The following is a 16,637-nucleotide window of genomic DNA, read 5'->3' on the forward strand; positions in this document are numbered from 1 at the left end:
TGTGAGATAATATTTGAGATTGAGATCAACAAAAGTACTAGATATTGAGGCCATGCCTTTATAGGTTTCGGACTATATTGTTTCAAAAATGGAAAATCAATGGCAACAAAGTGAACAACAAGGTCTAAAATTTACTCGACTGAATTTTTGGGCAATTTGGTTTTGTAATGATTTACAAAAATATTTTGGTAAAGACATTGATGAGTAGTCTTCCTTCAACAACTTATGACCTAATTATGTCATTTTTCACTTAGATCCAGTCTCTAAAAAAATTTGTTTAACATTACATTTTTGAAAAACAAGTACTTAGGCAATTCACTTTAGTCAAAACTTGAATTTCCAACTATGCATAATGAGTGTGCTTTTGGTATGATGGTAGTAGCCTCCTATATAGAGGTAGTAAGACCAAGGAGATCTCATGCTCAACCTCTGTCTCTCCACCCCTTCCCCCCCCTTATACTTATGGGCTCCTAGTCCTTATAATTAGATTGGTGATGACAAAAAGAAACTGTATATCTATGCTTTTAAAATCAAACAACAAAAATATAGAAGTCACTTAAAACTAAACAACATATTATGAGAAATACTTAAAAATATATATTAAACTTATTAAGAATATTTTTAACTATTAATAAGATAAATATTAAAAATGTCACAATAAGTAAAGTATAGGGGAGAGACTTATCATGGACAATGTGCTTAATGACGATGGTTGTACTATATTGGATTTTGACCTTGATAATCTAACTTCCGATGCGAACGACTCAGTGGATGCGGATAATGAGTTGCTCATTATTATTGAGAAGAGTCAGTTAGCATGCAGAGACTACCCTCACCCACGATACTTGTGTGTTAAATTTCCTTTTGGTTCTATTCCAAATAACAAGCATTATGATATGTGCCACTATTATACATGTGCGTTAAATTTCCTTTCAAGGAGCCCACTTAAGTTGGGTTTGAATTCTTGACTTTCCACTTAAGTGGAAAATATATTAAACTATCCACTTCTGATGATTTTGCCAAACCTTTATTTTTTTTGATTTTTTTAAAATTTACAAGAAAATTCCCTTGTTCACTCAATTCACCATCCCCTCCCCCTGTCGATGACCACCATAGGCAGCCACCCCCCCCCCCCCAAAAAGAGCAAAGCTCAGCTATCCTAGATGAGCGTCATGTCCATAAACAAAATTCTATAGAATGTAAACGTAATAGTTTGCAAACCAAAGGACTTCATTTGCTATTGAACTTTTGTAGATGAAAGTCATGAAACTCGCATGGTTATGGAGATATCTCAATGAAAACGTACTTTGATATCTTCCTCCAAATACAATCTCTGAGACTTTGAACATCTTCCATGTCCTTTAATGGGGCTCTGGTTTGTATTCCTCTTTTCTCTTTGCCTTCGCATATCCCTCAAATCCATCTTCTCTCCCCCAAAAATTTCCACCAACAAAGCATATCTCTCCCACCAGGCCCCTTTAAAGTACCCATAATCGGAAGCTTCTCGTGGCTTTGCAAGTCTTCTCTGGCAAAGTCGAACCAATAATTTGCGATTTTTGCAACAAGTATGGCCCCATCATCACCCTCCACATCAGCCCCAACCCTGCAATTTTCATCACAAACCACTCTCTTGCCCATCAAGCCCTAGTCGACAATGGTGCCATCTTTCTAATCTGACATCCTTTTCCCCTATCCACTTAGTCAACAACAACCCACTTAACATTAATTCTGCTACCTATGGTCCTTTGTGGAGGCTTCTTTGCTGGAATCTTATTTCCGAGGTACTCAACCCTTCTCGAGTGAAATCCTATAGCGATGCTCGAAGATGGGTTTTAAAGATATTAATTGAACAACTCATGCTCCATGTTGAATCAAGTGTGCTGATACGAATGATTGATCATTTCTAGTATGCCATGTTCAATTTGTTGGTTGTTATGTATTATTTTGTTTGAGAAGCACTGCTAAATTTTTAGTGACATGCTCTCGACTAATAAATCTACAGATTCACGTTTTTAGTACAAAAATATGAATCTCTAGATTTCATGAATCTAGAGATTTTCACAACGAAACGGGTATAAATCTCGCAATTATGAATCCAAAGATTTCATGTAACCAAACAGGCCCTAAACATTTGAACCATGACTCCATATATTTCATTCAAAAAATTTAGTTTAAGCAAGCAGTTAATTTTATGAACCATGACTCCATAAATTTGAAATCTATAGACTCAAGTCACCAAACAAGCCCAAAAAACATTTATGAAGAATTTTGGGATTTTCCCCCTTATTGATGAGATATTTATGAGAAAATGCGAGAAAAGACTTAAGTTTAAGATAAAACGCTTCTTTAATACTACAAAGTTAAATTTCTTACGAATTAATTGGAAAGTAAGAAGGGAGTTAAGAGTGGGGTTATAATATGATCTTAGCAAACTGTTCTGGTTTTGTTTTGATGCTTTTGCAATGTTCCACTATAATGTTGTAGTTGTAGTATTAGTGCCGCCATTAAAAACTTAGAGCAAAGAGTCATAATTCTTGGCTCTAGAGTTTCCTTCCTTCATCTAGGATCTTAATATCGAACAATGAATCAACATAGAAGAAAACAAAATTATCTGGGTCATCGTGTTTTTTCTCCTTCAGCTCCCAACGGGCTCAGTTGAGCATTTTCTCTTTTTTGATGGGGGAGGGGGGTGGTTGTCGGCGGTGGTCACAGAAGCAGGGGTCGGCGGTGGTCACAGCAGGGGGAGGGCCAGAGATTTTACTCTTACTATAAACGCATTAGACCTGTTTGGTTACACAAGTCAAGAGATTTCAAATATCTAGAGATTTCAAATCTATAGACTTCAAACCTATGGAATCATAATTTATAAAATTAACTGTTTGGTTAACCGAATATGTGGAATGAAATATGTGGATTCATCAGTGATTTTTGTGAATCCACAAATGTTTAGCATTTTTATAGTAGGGATGAAATCTCTGGATTTCACCCCATACCCATAAATCTACAGATTCACGTTTTTAGTACGAAAACATGAATCTTTAGATTTCATGAATCTAGAGATTTTCACAACCAAACAGATATAAATCTTGCAATTATGAATCCAGAGATTTGAAATCCCTGGATTCATGTGACCAAACAGGCCCTAAACATTTCCATGACTGAATAGATTTCATTCAAAAAGTTTAGTTTAAGCAAGCAGTTAATTTTATGAACCATGACTCCATAAATTTGAAATCTATAGACTCAAGTAACCAAACAGGCCCATAAAACATTTATGAAGAATTTTGGGATTTTTCCCCTTATTGATGAGGTATTTATGAGAAAATGAGAGAAAAGCCTTGGGTTTAAGATAAAACACTTCTTTAATACTACAAAGTTAAATTTCTTATGAATTAATTGGAAAGTAAGAAGGGAGTTAAGATGGTATTCTTTTAGAATTTGAAGAGTGGGGTTATATACTTATTAAGATAAAGAAAGATTTAATAACTAAGGAGAGTGAAGAATTATTGGTTCTTATTTTCAAGGCTTTGAAACAATCTATTAATAATATTTAGTTATTAACATTTATAAATTAATTATGATCTTAAAAGAAAAGATGTAATTAATATTAATTCAAATCTTACTTATTAAATGTAAAATGTAAAATTATATTTTTGGATATCATTTAATAATGTCTATTAAGTGAATGAGTAAGGGTATTTTGGGTAAGAAAACATAGGCATCTCCCTTTAATTCGTGTTTTTATACTAGTACTACAATTAGTTTGTGCTTCTACAATAGTAGTATAATATAATAGTATAGTATAATATGATAGGCATTTAAATCAAATATATTTTTATTTTGCATTTTTTTTTTTAAATTATTTATTTGGAACTAAGATGTTCTGGCCATCTTAGACTAATCTTTTATGAGGAGTTGGTCTTCTGCCATTTGAACCAATCTTTTGTAATTATTTATCTAAAATTTAATTGTTGTATCCAACCAACTTCCCGAACTTATAACAAGTTGATCTTGAAAAAGAAAGATTAGCAATAGGCCGGCTAGAATGCCGGAAAGTCAGCTCCGAATATTAAGTTTGTTAGGAGTCAAATAAAGGCTCCGAGCGAAATTTGCTCAGAGAATCTAAGAAATTCAGTTGGTTTTCAATTTTCTAAATAATATTCACTTATAAGCACTAACAAAAATTCATATCATTCAAGGAACTTTGAACTTGTTTGAAATCTATACGTTAGAAATATGTAATCGTACCAACGGGGGTTGGTCCAAGTGGTAAGCAGCTTGGTCCGCTTAAGCAAGGTTCCTGTATTGAAACCTTGTGAATGCAAAAAATCCCCGCTTGGAGACTCACCCACCACAACCAGGTGTGCGACCCGGATTAGTCAAAGCAAAGCCTTGAAAACCGGGGATGGCAAGCAAAAAAAAAAAAAAAAAAAAAAGAAATCCCAACAGATTTATCTTGTTCCACTTCCTCTTCTTTCGCCCTAATTCATTTGTCACACTCACTGGCCACTGAAGCCTATAAATACCTACTAAAGAAGCATCAAATTCTTCGTCAGTGATAAAAAGAACTCCACTTCCAAGTCTCTTTCTTTCTTCTTGAGTGCCGATCACGTTGAGAAAGATTTATACGATAATGGCTGTTGATCTCTCTCCCCAGTTGGCAAAGAAACTCTATGGTGGAGATGGTGGATCCTACTATACATGGGTGCCTTCTGAACTTCCCATGCTCGACGAAGGCAACATCGGAGCGGCAAAGCTTGCCCTCGAGAAGAATGGCTTTGCGCTTCCTAGTTACTCTGATTCCACCAAGATCGCCTATGTCATTCAAGGATACGGCAGGGCCGGGATCGTGCTTCCTGAATCTGAGGAGAAGGTGATTCCGATCAAGGAGGGCGATTCACTTGCCCTCCCGTTCGGTACCGTGACCTGGTGGTTCAACGACCGGGAAAAGGATCTCGTGGTGCTGTTCCTAGGTGATACCTCTAAATCCCGCAAAAGGGGTGAGTTCACCGAATTCTATCTTACTGGTTCAAATGGATTCCTCAATGGGTTAACCACCGAGTTTGTTGCCCGAGCTTTTGACTTGCCGGAGGATAAAGTGAAGACTCTCGTTGAAAGCCAACCAGGCACCGGAATTGTGAAGCTGAAAGAAGGATTTAACTTGCCAGAGCCCAAGGCAGAGCTCAGAAAAGGGTTGGCTCTCAACTGTTTGGAAGCGCCGTTAGATACTGATATCCCTAATGGTGGTCGTGTTGTGGTGTTGAACACTAAAAATCTTCCTCTGGTGGAAAAAGTTGGACTTGGTTCTGATCTTGTTAGGATCGATGGACATTCCATGTGTTCTCCTGGTTTCTCATGCGACTCGGCCTATCAGGTGACTTACGTGCTGAGGGGGAGTGGCCGTGTTCAGGTCGTAGGTGTCGATGGTAAACGTGTGCTTGAGACCACCCTCAAGGCTGGTAATCTGTTCATTGTTCCAAGGTTCCATGTCGTCTCCAAGATCGCCAACGATGAGGGCATGCATTGGTTCTCCATAATCAGCACTCCAGAGTAAGTTCTCTCTCTCTCTGTTGCGCTAATTCTTGATGTTCAGTGCCAGTTTCTGATACCAAATCAAGCCCTTTAATCTACCCATACACCATATTCACTGGATTCAAATTCTTATTTGATTGTTAATGTTTGTGCATGCAGTCCTGTATTCACCCATATGGCCGGTGCTACCTCTGTGTGGAAAGCGTTGTCTCCTCAAGTGCTTGCTGGTGCTTTCAATGTGGATCCTGAACTAGAGAAACTATTTCGCTCGAAGAGGACAAAGGATGCCATCTTCTTCGCTCCTTCAGATTAACTGGGGGCAAGATCCTAATGTTTCTGAATTTAGGATTTACTGAATTCCGTTTTTTTTTTTTAATCCGAAGAGTTTATATATAGGGTGGGGGAATATTACTATACAAACCCAGGACCTCCCCATGAAAAGTTTATGTAGGTTTTGTCATTCTGTTTAGACTAATGAATCGTAATAAGTTTGTTGGATATCTCTTTCTCCTAATTTAACTGAAAAAATTGATGAGTTCATCTCATTTTAGGTTTCATACCAAGCTTTAGAAGTAACAGTAGCTTATTGGTTCATGACCTAACAACTGAGATTAATCTCATCAAAAGTTTTGTTCCGAGTTTGATCTCATGTACCACGTAATTCGAAGTTAAGTCTCATCTAACCTTGCTTTAATCTGGTTGACAATGATTGCTATCTTTATTCGTTGTCTAACATGATCCTTGGGACCCTCTAAACGTACCTCAACGAACTCTTGATCCACTTTCCAAAATCAGTTAGCATTTGAGTTAAATCTTCCTTTGAACTTCAAGAAAACTCCATCTTCAACATCAACACCATTCACTTCCATTGGTTCAAATTCCAATCCAATGGTCTTTATCTGGATAGCCCACAATTGCCTTCTACACGCGTTTTGGGTTATGATCATCGGGGATTTCGCATCAATTCCTTTGAATGATTAGACAAACCATCAAAGTATGGCAAGCTTACGCAAACTTTCTTTTAAATCATCCATCAAAGTATGGCAAGCTTACGCAAACTTTCTTTTAAACCATCCACTCATCACTGGGATGACGATTTTATCAACCATATCAAATCTAGATAACGCGTCTAACCAACCTAGATGATTACACCTGACCCGTTGACATTGATGAAGATGTAGTTATGGATATGGTATTTAATATCAATGATGGTAAAACAGCTTGAAAGGCATCATCGATCACTCTCTCTCTCTCTCTCTCTCTCTCTCTCATCTCTCTCTCTTCTAGTGCTTCTCGCCTCTCCTCTCTTAAGACGTTTCTCGTTTCTACCCTCTTCTTCCTTCTGTAATAGTACTATTGCAGGTAGTGTCCATTTAATTGTAATAGTATTGTGTCTACTATGTTAGTAGCCCTAATTGATTAGACAAACTTTTGTTCAAATTTCACTACATTTGTTCTTGTTTATGTACAATGAACAACTTATGTAACATATTTATAAAATATATTAGCAACTATGTATTATGACATAAGCTAAAAGTAAACACCACATTTGTTACATGGAAGGCTATGGTCGAGCCACCTTTAAAGACTTTAACCAAACTTGCACTTCTTTTTTGTTACCATATTTAGATATGTGATAAAAATAATTTTCAAAGACTAACACATGCGGACACATGAGTAACCACTATTGTTGCATTCTAGTTGGTGTAGTCACATTCGCTATATTCTAACACATGTGGTCACATTTGCTACATTCTAATGCATATGTAGTAGCATTTGCTACATTTTAAATCAGTTTGCCTTGTATTAACATACCAATTGTCAATGGCAACTTGACTAGTTAATTTTCACATTCTGCAAAATAAAATTTAAATTTTCAACTATAATAGCATAAAGAAGATTTTTGGATTAAAATTTAAATTCACATTGAGATTGTTGAAAAATGTTATGCTTGGCATGCTGGTTAACTACTCAGTTGTTGAATGTTTTGCCATGAACTCAAGCCATAAAAATATGTGTGAGGTTGTGCAAATCTGACATTTCTTAAGTTATTAAATGTAAGTACTTTGTACATTAGTTACAACCTTTAAATTTCATGTTTGGCATGTTTATTAAATGTTCACTCATTGAATGTCTAGTCTCGAACTTAAGTTCAAAAATAAGCAGTTCTAAGTCTGTGCACTGAGTATAGTATACTTATTAACACTTGACTTGGAATGCAATTTCTGTTAACTTTCCTCCAGAGTGAGTGCTATTCCCCATCAATGAATGTGTACCACCACAATACTAGAGCGTTGTTCTAATGGAGTCTATGTAAGGTAGGAATAGGGCTTCAGCAAGAGGCAAACGAAGGGGACGACCACCGGATACTAGTGGGAATGGTGGCAGATACTTCTTTGAAGTGGTTCTCTCAAATGATGATGGGTTGGATTAGGGGTGTCAATTTTCAACCTAAACTGGCCCGTTATAGCTCAAACCAGCCCAAACTGAACCTTAATGGGATGTGTTTGGGCTGAGGACCCTCAGCCGAAGAGTTTTGGGTTGGGTCGGGCCAGCCCTTGTGCGGCCTGCTAGCCCGAAATGATAGGCCCTAACCACAACCCATTAACCCGTTAGTATAAATTAAAATAAAAATATTAAATGAAGTAATGAACCATTGAATTTGAAAAATAATAACCCTTAAGGTTCATTGGTTCAACATTTCACATTCCTCAAATTTCAAGTTTTCATTTAATTTAAGTTTTACCAAACCGGCAAAGTGGCAAACCCTATATTTTCATTTAATGGTTCAGTTTTAAGGTTTACACTTTTACGGTTTCACCATTTCGGTTTCACTATTTCATTTTCACTTTCCCAAATCAAAGTTAAGGGTTTTCATTTTCCTTGTTTCGCTGCTTTCACATTTTACCTTCTCTCATGTTCCCTCTCGGTGACGGCGGCGATAACTTCAGCCACAAGCAAGCAACGGTGACTCCAGCAACAACAAGCAAGCAACGGTGACTCCAGCAACAGCAAGCAAGTAGCAACGAGATTATACTCGATTACTCATCTTCATCTTCTTGGTTCTTCTTTCTCTCGCTCTTCATCACCTCGGCAATTCTAGGTAATCTCACAATCACACCTCGCCATTCTTCTTGCCGACGATCACAGATTCACAGACCATCTAACTATCATATGTTTTTGTTTTTATTTATTAATTTGGTAAAAAGAGGTCATATTTTTAAATGGCAAACTCACTGAAACTATAGGCCTAAATTTTCTTCAAATAAATGAAGATTAAATTCAAAGTTCAAACCGATCACAGAAATACAAAATCATCCTCAACCTCAAACATACGATTTTGTCTAAATAAAATAATAATTACTAGTGACAATGGTGAGTGGTGATGATCCTAAATTGAATGAGGTTAACAAATAACCACTGGTGATATCCTAAATTGAATGAAGTTAACAAATAAGACCGTTATTTTTCCACAAAAGTCTAATTTTAAACCTTATTACCTTAATGATGAGTAGTCTAACCCACTCTCAAATCTCAATATATACTGATTATACTCTTGATATGTTGCAGTTGACCACTTGAACGGTATGTTTCACAAATAAGATTATAAGAGTATAAGACTGATTGGAAAAAAAAAAAAAAAAAGAGTTAAAAGCAATAGCTTTCTACAATTCTACCCAAAAAGTTGAAAACAGAGAGAGGAAAAATAGTATTTTACATTCTTATAAACAATATCTTACATTCTTACTTTACAAAATGCTAATATCTCAATAGGGGAAAAAGAAAATAAAGTAGAGAGAGAACTCATTTTTGGTGGATGTTGGAACATGAATCGAGAATTCTAATAATATTGTACATCTGAAATAATTCATCTTTGGTGGATGATGGAGCATGAATCAAGAATTTTAATAATATAGTATATCTTAATATTTTATTCTAGCTAGACAAAGTGAAAGAACAAATCACAAATGAGACAACACATGAATACAATATATTTAAATGTTTTTTATTTGATTGAAGCTTACAACAATCAAAAGTTGGAAAGAGGTTATGAAAATAGGGATTTGAGACCTTGGATCTCGGATTAGAGTCAGATCCACCAATCTTGAGAAATTGAAGTAAAAGATTCACAATATTTTAGTAGGGGCAGCCTTGATGTTGCTCAGTTCTACCAATATTTTACTTAGAATTTTATTTAATATTTTTCTTAGAGCTTTGTTTAACAAGGGTATGCTTGCTTTCACATTTATTGAGACTTCGTTTAATAAATTTTTTGGTGAAAGAACTTTGTTTATTAGTGTTTGTCTATAACTTAGTTTGATCATTTTTTACCTCTTAAAGTGTAAGTGTTTAAAATGAATATGTCTCTTGGTTATACCAATATGTGATTTTGCATTACCATATAAAACATTTTCTTTTCATTTTGCCTCAGCCTTGTATTGTTGTATTCATGATCTATCAAATTTTTTCATTATCATATTCTAAATATGTGTGCATGAGGGTTCATTATGGTGACAATTATAAATTACTATTAAAAACATTTCCATTTCATTTTGTTATTAATATTGAATTTTACTAATTGTGCTTAATGGTATATCACATTTATTTTAGTTGATTAGGAAAATGTCAAGAAAACCTATCAATGTAGATGAGTCTGATAATGATGAGATATCTGATGATGCATTGGAATATCCTGAAGTGTCATCCATGGTATCTCAATTTAGTGAAGCTGCCATAACTACTGCAACAACTTTAAAGAGAAGTAGGAGAAGTACAGTATGGGATGACTCCAATGTACTTAATGTAAAAAATTTTGAAGATAGAATAAAAAGAGTTGAATGCAAAAAATGTGGAAAGATATATAAGGCTAATAGTACTAGAAATGGAACTAGAACTCTTCGAAGACATCTTCAAACTTGTCCAAAGAGGAAAAATGTTGATGTGGGACAAATGCTTATGATTAGAAATGAAGGGCAAATGATGGTAAGAGACAAACAGAAGGATTAAGACTTTGTACGTGACAAAATCACTAGGTTCGTGGTTAGACATGAGTTACCATTAACTTTTGTTGAGTATATGGGGTTTAAGAAATTGATCTCTTACCTTTTTTCGGACTATACTTATATAAGTAGAAATACACAGATGACTAAGATTTTGAAACTTTACACAGATGACTAAGATTTTGAAACTTTACCGATCAAAGGGTAATAGAATCAAGTCTTTGTTTTACTCTTTTAATGGTAAATTCTCTTTGAAAAGTAATTTTTTGTCATAAATATCCAATGATGGGTACATTGCACATTACATTGATAAGGATTAGGTGTTGCATAAGAAGTTATTGAGTTTTTGCATAATGCCACCCCCTCATACTGATATGCATATTTGTAACATGGTTTCTCAAATTATGAATGATTGGGGCATTGAAGGAAAATTATTCTCAATTAATTTGGATAATGCTACTTGTAATTTCAGTTTTGTTGAGATGTTGAAGAGGAATTTAAATTTCAAGAATGTTCTTCTATGTAATGGAGAATTTTTTTCACAATAGGTGTTTTGCACACATTCTTAATTTAATTGTGCATGATGGATTGAAATGTATTGATGAGTCTGTAGAGTTGGTGCAATGTAGTAACCTATGTGAAAGCATCTCAAGCAAGGAAGATAAAGTTTTTGAAAGTTTGTAAGCAAGTGGGATTAGAAAGTAATAAAGAATTGCATGGAGATATCACCACAAGGTGGAACTCAATTTGTCTTATGTTTGAATTTGCAATCTTTTATCAAAAAGCATTTGAGGTCCTTAAGGATTTGGAAAACAATTATCAAGTATGCCCAATTCAGATCAATGGTCAAAGATTGAATGTTTGATAGGTTTCTTGTATTATTTTTATGAAATTATTGTTTTATTGTCTGGCTCCAAGTATCCTACATCCAATCAATATTTTGTCAATATATGGGAGATACATTTAAGTTTGTTAGAGGAAATTTCAAATGAAAGAAGTTTCATGAGGTCAATGGCAGTGGAGATGAAAGAAAATATTGATAAGTATTGGAGTGGTTATAGTACGATCTAAGCCATTACTTTGATATTTGACCCTCTTTACAAGCTTGATTTTGTAAAATGGGCATTTTCAAAAGTTGCTTCTTTAGACTCAAATGCCAATGTTACGTTCAACAAGGTGAAGATTGCACTATACCAATTGTTTAATAAATACATGAGTATGCATAAAAGTAGATATGGAAATCTATCAACTGTAATGCCTTCTCATTCTGAAAAATTTAAAACAATAACTATAAGTAAATGTGATTCCTTAGTCTTTACTTAAATTCTATTAGTTTATCCTTTTTTAGAATTGTAAATTTCTATATTAATTACTAATATTACTAACAATTTATGTATTCCTTAGGAATTTGCGACATCTGTGATAGCTGAAATGGATAGTGGATGTATATCTTAGTTAGATGTAAATCTAACTGACCCAAAGATCCCATGCACCGATAATGATGATAATTTTTTATGGATTGGCTAATAAAGGCAAATGGGTCAAGATATCCACATGTTGCTCAGATGGCTCGTCATATACTAACTATTTCAATTTCAACGGTGGCATCTGAGTCAGCTTTTAGTGCTAGAGATTGTGCCATCGATAAATACCGAAGCAAGCTACTACCAACCAACGCTGAAGCATTAATACGTCTTCGAGATTGGATGTTCTGATGTTGATTTCAGAGGGGGTTTTTTTTTTTTTTTTTTTTTTTTTCCCTTTCCCTTCCCTCCCCTTAATCATATATTTTATAATGAACTTTTGTTTCTCAATTAATAACTTGTTTACTTTGGTGTGTAGCTAAACCTACTGATGATCTTGATGATCAGTTAAACAATACGTTAGGCAATGTGCTAGAAAGCGTCATGGCATCAAGTTCAACAACTACTACTTTGTCTGCTTGTTCAAACTTTTGAATACTAAGGTAGTGTACTATTGAGTCATTTGAAATCTAGTAGTATACATTCTATTATGTTATGCTTTTTGTTGTCATGTTGTGAAGACTTTCAAGAACATGTTTTTTATAAATATTTTAGATTTTAAAGTAGCTTAGCTTTTTTTTTTTTTTTTTTTTTATTCTCATTTCTCATGTTTTATTTGATTTGGTTCAAACAGGTGTACTTGAACAAAATATTCAACAATTAAGAAGGACGTTGAAATTCAATGCTTTTAGATGAACTCATTAAAGTTTTTCTAAGTTACTTTCTTGTTTGTTGATACCCTTTGTTTATTCTTTTCAAAATAGAGCTATTTTGTAATGGTGTTTTTATTCCTGTGATATTTAGAATCATGTTTTCGTAATTGTATGCCATGATGGTAGGACCATGCGTTGCTGCTAGGCACTAGTAGATCTATTCCTTACCACAAGTAATTTAAAGTTGAGCCATCATATAAATCCAATTTCATTGGGTGAAGATTGTGAGGCTGGTCAACACATGATAGAAGAATCTAAATTCTTTATTTTTTGGGGTTAGGGGGGTCTTTGGATCAAGGCATCAAGCTAATGCCATCACTAGATTTACTTGGAGTCTTCTTCCTCTCTCTTTGTAGTTTTGTCTGTGAGGAGTTGAGGAAAAATAAAATAAATTTCAATATTGATTTTTAATTTAGTCCAAACCGTTAGCCCAAACCGAATCCAAACCCCTAATAACCCCAACCCAAACCGCACCGAAACCGTTATCTTTTAAATGGTTTGTGTTTGGGTTGGGGGGTTTTCAGCCCAAAACCACACCGTTGACACCCCTAGGTTGGATGTTGATGAGTAGATTGAAGATGTAGCAAGAATTTCTAGAATCAATACTTTAGTGGGGAAGGTCTTGGTTGGGAAACCTTACCGGAGATAGACAATCTTCAAAGGCCTTTCGAAGGTATGGAATATGGTAATGCCAATACTCATTATCCCTATATGAGAGGATACCTTTATGTTTCAATTTGAATATCATCAAGATCTCTTCAATGTCATAGAGGAGTCGCCTTGGGCAACCTATTAATGTTGGAACCTTAGAAAGCGGTTGTTCATGCAAGTGGATTTCTGGATCCAGTTCCACAAAATCCCTCTAGATTTGTTCAACCTTGAATTTGGCTTTCAATTGGCAAAAAAATTCAGAGAATCTGGGAGAGGTATTCTGGTTCAGGGGAACCAACTTGGAGCTAGAGTGGAATACTTTAGATGTAGAGTGACAATCAAACGACATGAGGCCACTGAGAAGCTACATCACAGAGAAGGGATGGTACATAGGCAATGGTAACTTTGAAATTTGAAAAACTACCAGTATTTTGCTACCTGTGTGGAGTTCTTGGGCAGGAAGACATGAGATGCCCTACCTGGTTTTTTCCGATCAAACTCTAACAAGAAGAATGCAAGGTCTTGGTCCCCATATGAGAGGCATCACAATAGACCATAGACTGGTTGTGGAGGCCTCATCAATACACTTTACCCAACGTAAGTTTTACCAAAGGTGGATTAGCAGTCAACAAGAACAAAAAACCACCAATGCCGGAGAAGGAAGGACTAATGCCATCAATGCAAATACTGACACATCCCTAATACCTGTCTCCCAAATCTTCAGTAGTATTCAGCAGTTGTCCTTACAACTTGGGCCACAAACAGCTCCTGAAATACAATCTCCCACCTTTGAAGCTAGCCCATCTTCACTCACCTTTGCCCCAACAAACCTGCCACCACATCCTCTACAAAAAGATCCCCCGAACCATGATGTTGGGCAATAAAGTGCTTTCTCACACCTTACTCCCAAACACACCCAAACCTGACGGCAGCTTTGTTGATCCCAAATATACAAATCCTTTTGGGTATCTTTGCTCCCAAACCTTGCTAATGTCTCTCTACTAAACCCTAATTTGCCAACCCACCTCAACAATTTAACCCACCCTCAAAACCACCCTAGTTAATATGCCAATTCAGCCCAACCCATTAACCCATCTTAATAACCAACATAGAACCACTTTGGTTAACCATTCATACTTCATCACCCCCACTAAGCCCATCAACACACAAGCCCATAACAACCTTGAATTAATTTCTCAAGACTCACCAGCCCAACAACATTGGGATCCAACTGCGTCTGATAACTCACACATTAACTCCCATATTCTAGGCCCATTTGTTGTGGCCTTTCACCAACAAAACCACGTATACCCTCTTCTCCAAACTACAATCCTATACCTTTGCAACTCCAGAATCCACCTTGCCCTGTTAGTGAATCAAATGAAGGGAGTCCAAAGTCAATTTGATAGCGAGGGATGAGTAAAAAAAGAGAGGAGTGGAGCAATTGTGAAGGAGGAAGACTCAACTCAAGTTGATGATCAAGATACGTCTTTTTTAGAGACATCACCCGTGGAGGTTGGGGAGTACCAGCTCCACGAGCAATCATGATTTGCATAAGCTGGAATTGTGGGGGTATGGCGATTTCCTTTACATTCCGAGCCCTGCATAATCTCTCCAAAAGAAGGAATCCATATGTGATTTTTCTTATGGAAATAATGATTCCAGCAAGGAAAGTCTAGAAAATCCATAAGAAACTCAAGTTCGATGAATGCTTCGCAGTTGATCCAAAAGGGAAGGCAGGGGATTGACTCTAGTATGGAAGCACCCGTTCAAAATAGAGGTAATTCAAAGCTCTCAAAGGTTCATTGATTGTACATTGTTAATGGGCAATAATAATAGTTTTTTCCTTACAACAATCTATGGAGATCTTGATAAAAGTAAGAGGTGGAAAGTTTGGGAAGACATTGGTGAGATAGGAAGGGGAAAAAAAGAGAAACGGTTATGTATAAGGGGACTTCAATTCAATATTAGCCTGGCATAAAAGAAGTGAAGGCAATTGGTTGTAAAGGCACTAAGGATATCTCACAATTCAAGGAATCTACAACACAATGTGGATTGCTTGATCTGGGTGCACATGGGGCAACATATACATGGAGTAACAAAAGGGTGGGAAGAGACAATATAAGGGTGAGGTTGGATAGGGTTTTGGCAAATTCAAAGTGGATGTTAGCATTTTCGAAAGTAGCAATCTTTGTTGAGGTTGCTTGAGCTTCAGACCATGCCCTATCACTAAACACTGATTGGAGACCTTCATGAGGTGCTAGACCCTTCAGATTTGAGTCCATGTGGCTAAAAAATCCTTCCTACGAAGGGCTTGGAACAAGGCTGAAGGACAGTCTTCTCTTCTTCAGAAATTAACTTGGTGTCAGGAGGACTCGAAAATATGGAGTAGAGAAGTCTTTGGAAATGTTCAAAAGCAAACTGAAAAAATACATAAGAGACTAACATTCTTACAAGGGCTAACTGTGGAGAACCACACACAAGGAGAGGAAAACATACTTATGGAAGAATTGGAGAATCTCCTTAGCTATGAAGAAATAATGTGGAGACAAAAATCTAAAATCCAATGGCTACAAGAGGGGGAAAGAAATACTGCTTTCTTTCATGCTAGTACCATCAATAGGAGGCATAATAGAGTGCTAAAAATCAGAAATGGTGAAGGAAATTGGTGTAAGAATCAAGAGGAAATTTATGATGTGTTTTTGGAATACTACTCCTTGCTCTTTACCTCTGATGAGGTTGAGGACTGTGATCTAGAGGTTGCCATTAGTTATATTTAGCCTACTCTTTCACAACAACATACGGAAGACCTGCTTAAGGATCCTTCACTTGAGAAAATCAAAGAATCACTTTTTGACACGAATCCCCTCAAGAGCTCAGGTGCAGATGGTCCCCCCCCCCCCCCCCTCCATTCTTTCAAAGATTTTGGGAACTAATCCACATCTACATGTGAGGTCCCCGAAGGAAGCAATGAGACACTTGTGTGCTTAATCCCCAAGAAAGATAACCCGGAAAAGGTGGAGGACTTTAGATCAATTAGTCTTTGTGGAGTGGCTATCAAGGTAGTGACCAAGATTATTGTGAGGAGACTACATGACATTCTTCCTATGACAATTCCCCACGCTCAATCAACATTCATCAAAGGAAGATTGATCTCATACAATGTTTAAATCCCATGAAGCATTTCACTATATCAAAAAGAGAAAGAAAGGAAAGAA

General features: G+C 36.1%; 2 protein-coding genes and 1 pseudogene across 2 annotated transcripts in view; 2 read left to right on the forward strand and 1 right to left on the reverse strand.

Moving 5' to 3' along the window:
• The window catches only part of LOC149018403 (mannose-6-phosphate isomerase 1-like), a 9,790-nt gene extending 8,152 nt beyond the window's left edge, over positions 1–1,638 (reverse strand). Inside the window, exon 1 of the mRNA XM_089153886.1 lies at positions 1,488–1,638. Coding sequence (XP_089010012.1) covers positions 1,488–1,638 — 151 coding nt within the window. The remainder of the gene's footprint in view (positions 1–1,487) is intronic.
• A 2,995-nt stretch (positions 1,639–4,633) lies between these two features.
• LOC149018404 (glutelin type-A 3-like) lies at positions 4,634–5,895 on the forward strand. Its single transcript, XM_089154381.1, has 2 exons — positions 4,634–5,550; positions 5,692–5,895. The coding sequence occupies exons 1-2, from the start codon at positions 4,634–4,636 to the stop codon at positions 5,843–5,845; spliced, it is 1,071 nt and encodes a 356-aa protein (XP_089010507.1). The 3' UTR covers positions 5,846–5,895.
• A 4,260-nt stretch (positions 5,896–10,155) lies between these two features.
• Positions 10,156–12,490, forward strand: LOC149018405 (zinc finger BED domain-containing protein RICESLEEPER 3-like; annotated as a pseudogene).
• Positions 12,491–16,637: the final 4,147 nt, after the last annotated feature.

The sequence above is a fragment of the Hakea prostrata genome, chromosome 4 (genome assembly GCF_041222555.1).
Source record: "Hakea prostrata isolate BN-2017 chromosome 4, UWA_Hpros_2, whole genome shotgun sequence".
In the NCBI taxonomy this organism is placed as follows: domain Eukaryota; kingdom Viridiplantae; phylum Streptophyta; class Magnoliopsida; order Proteales; family Proteaceae; genus Hakea; species Hakea prostrata.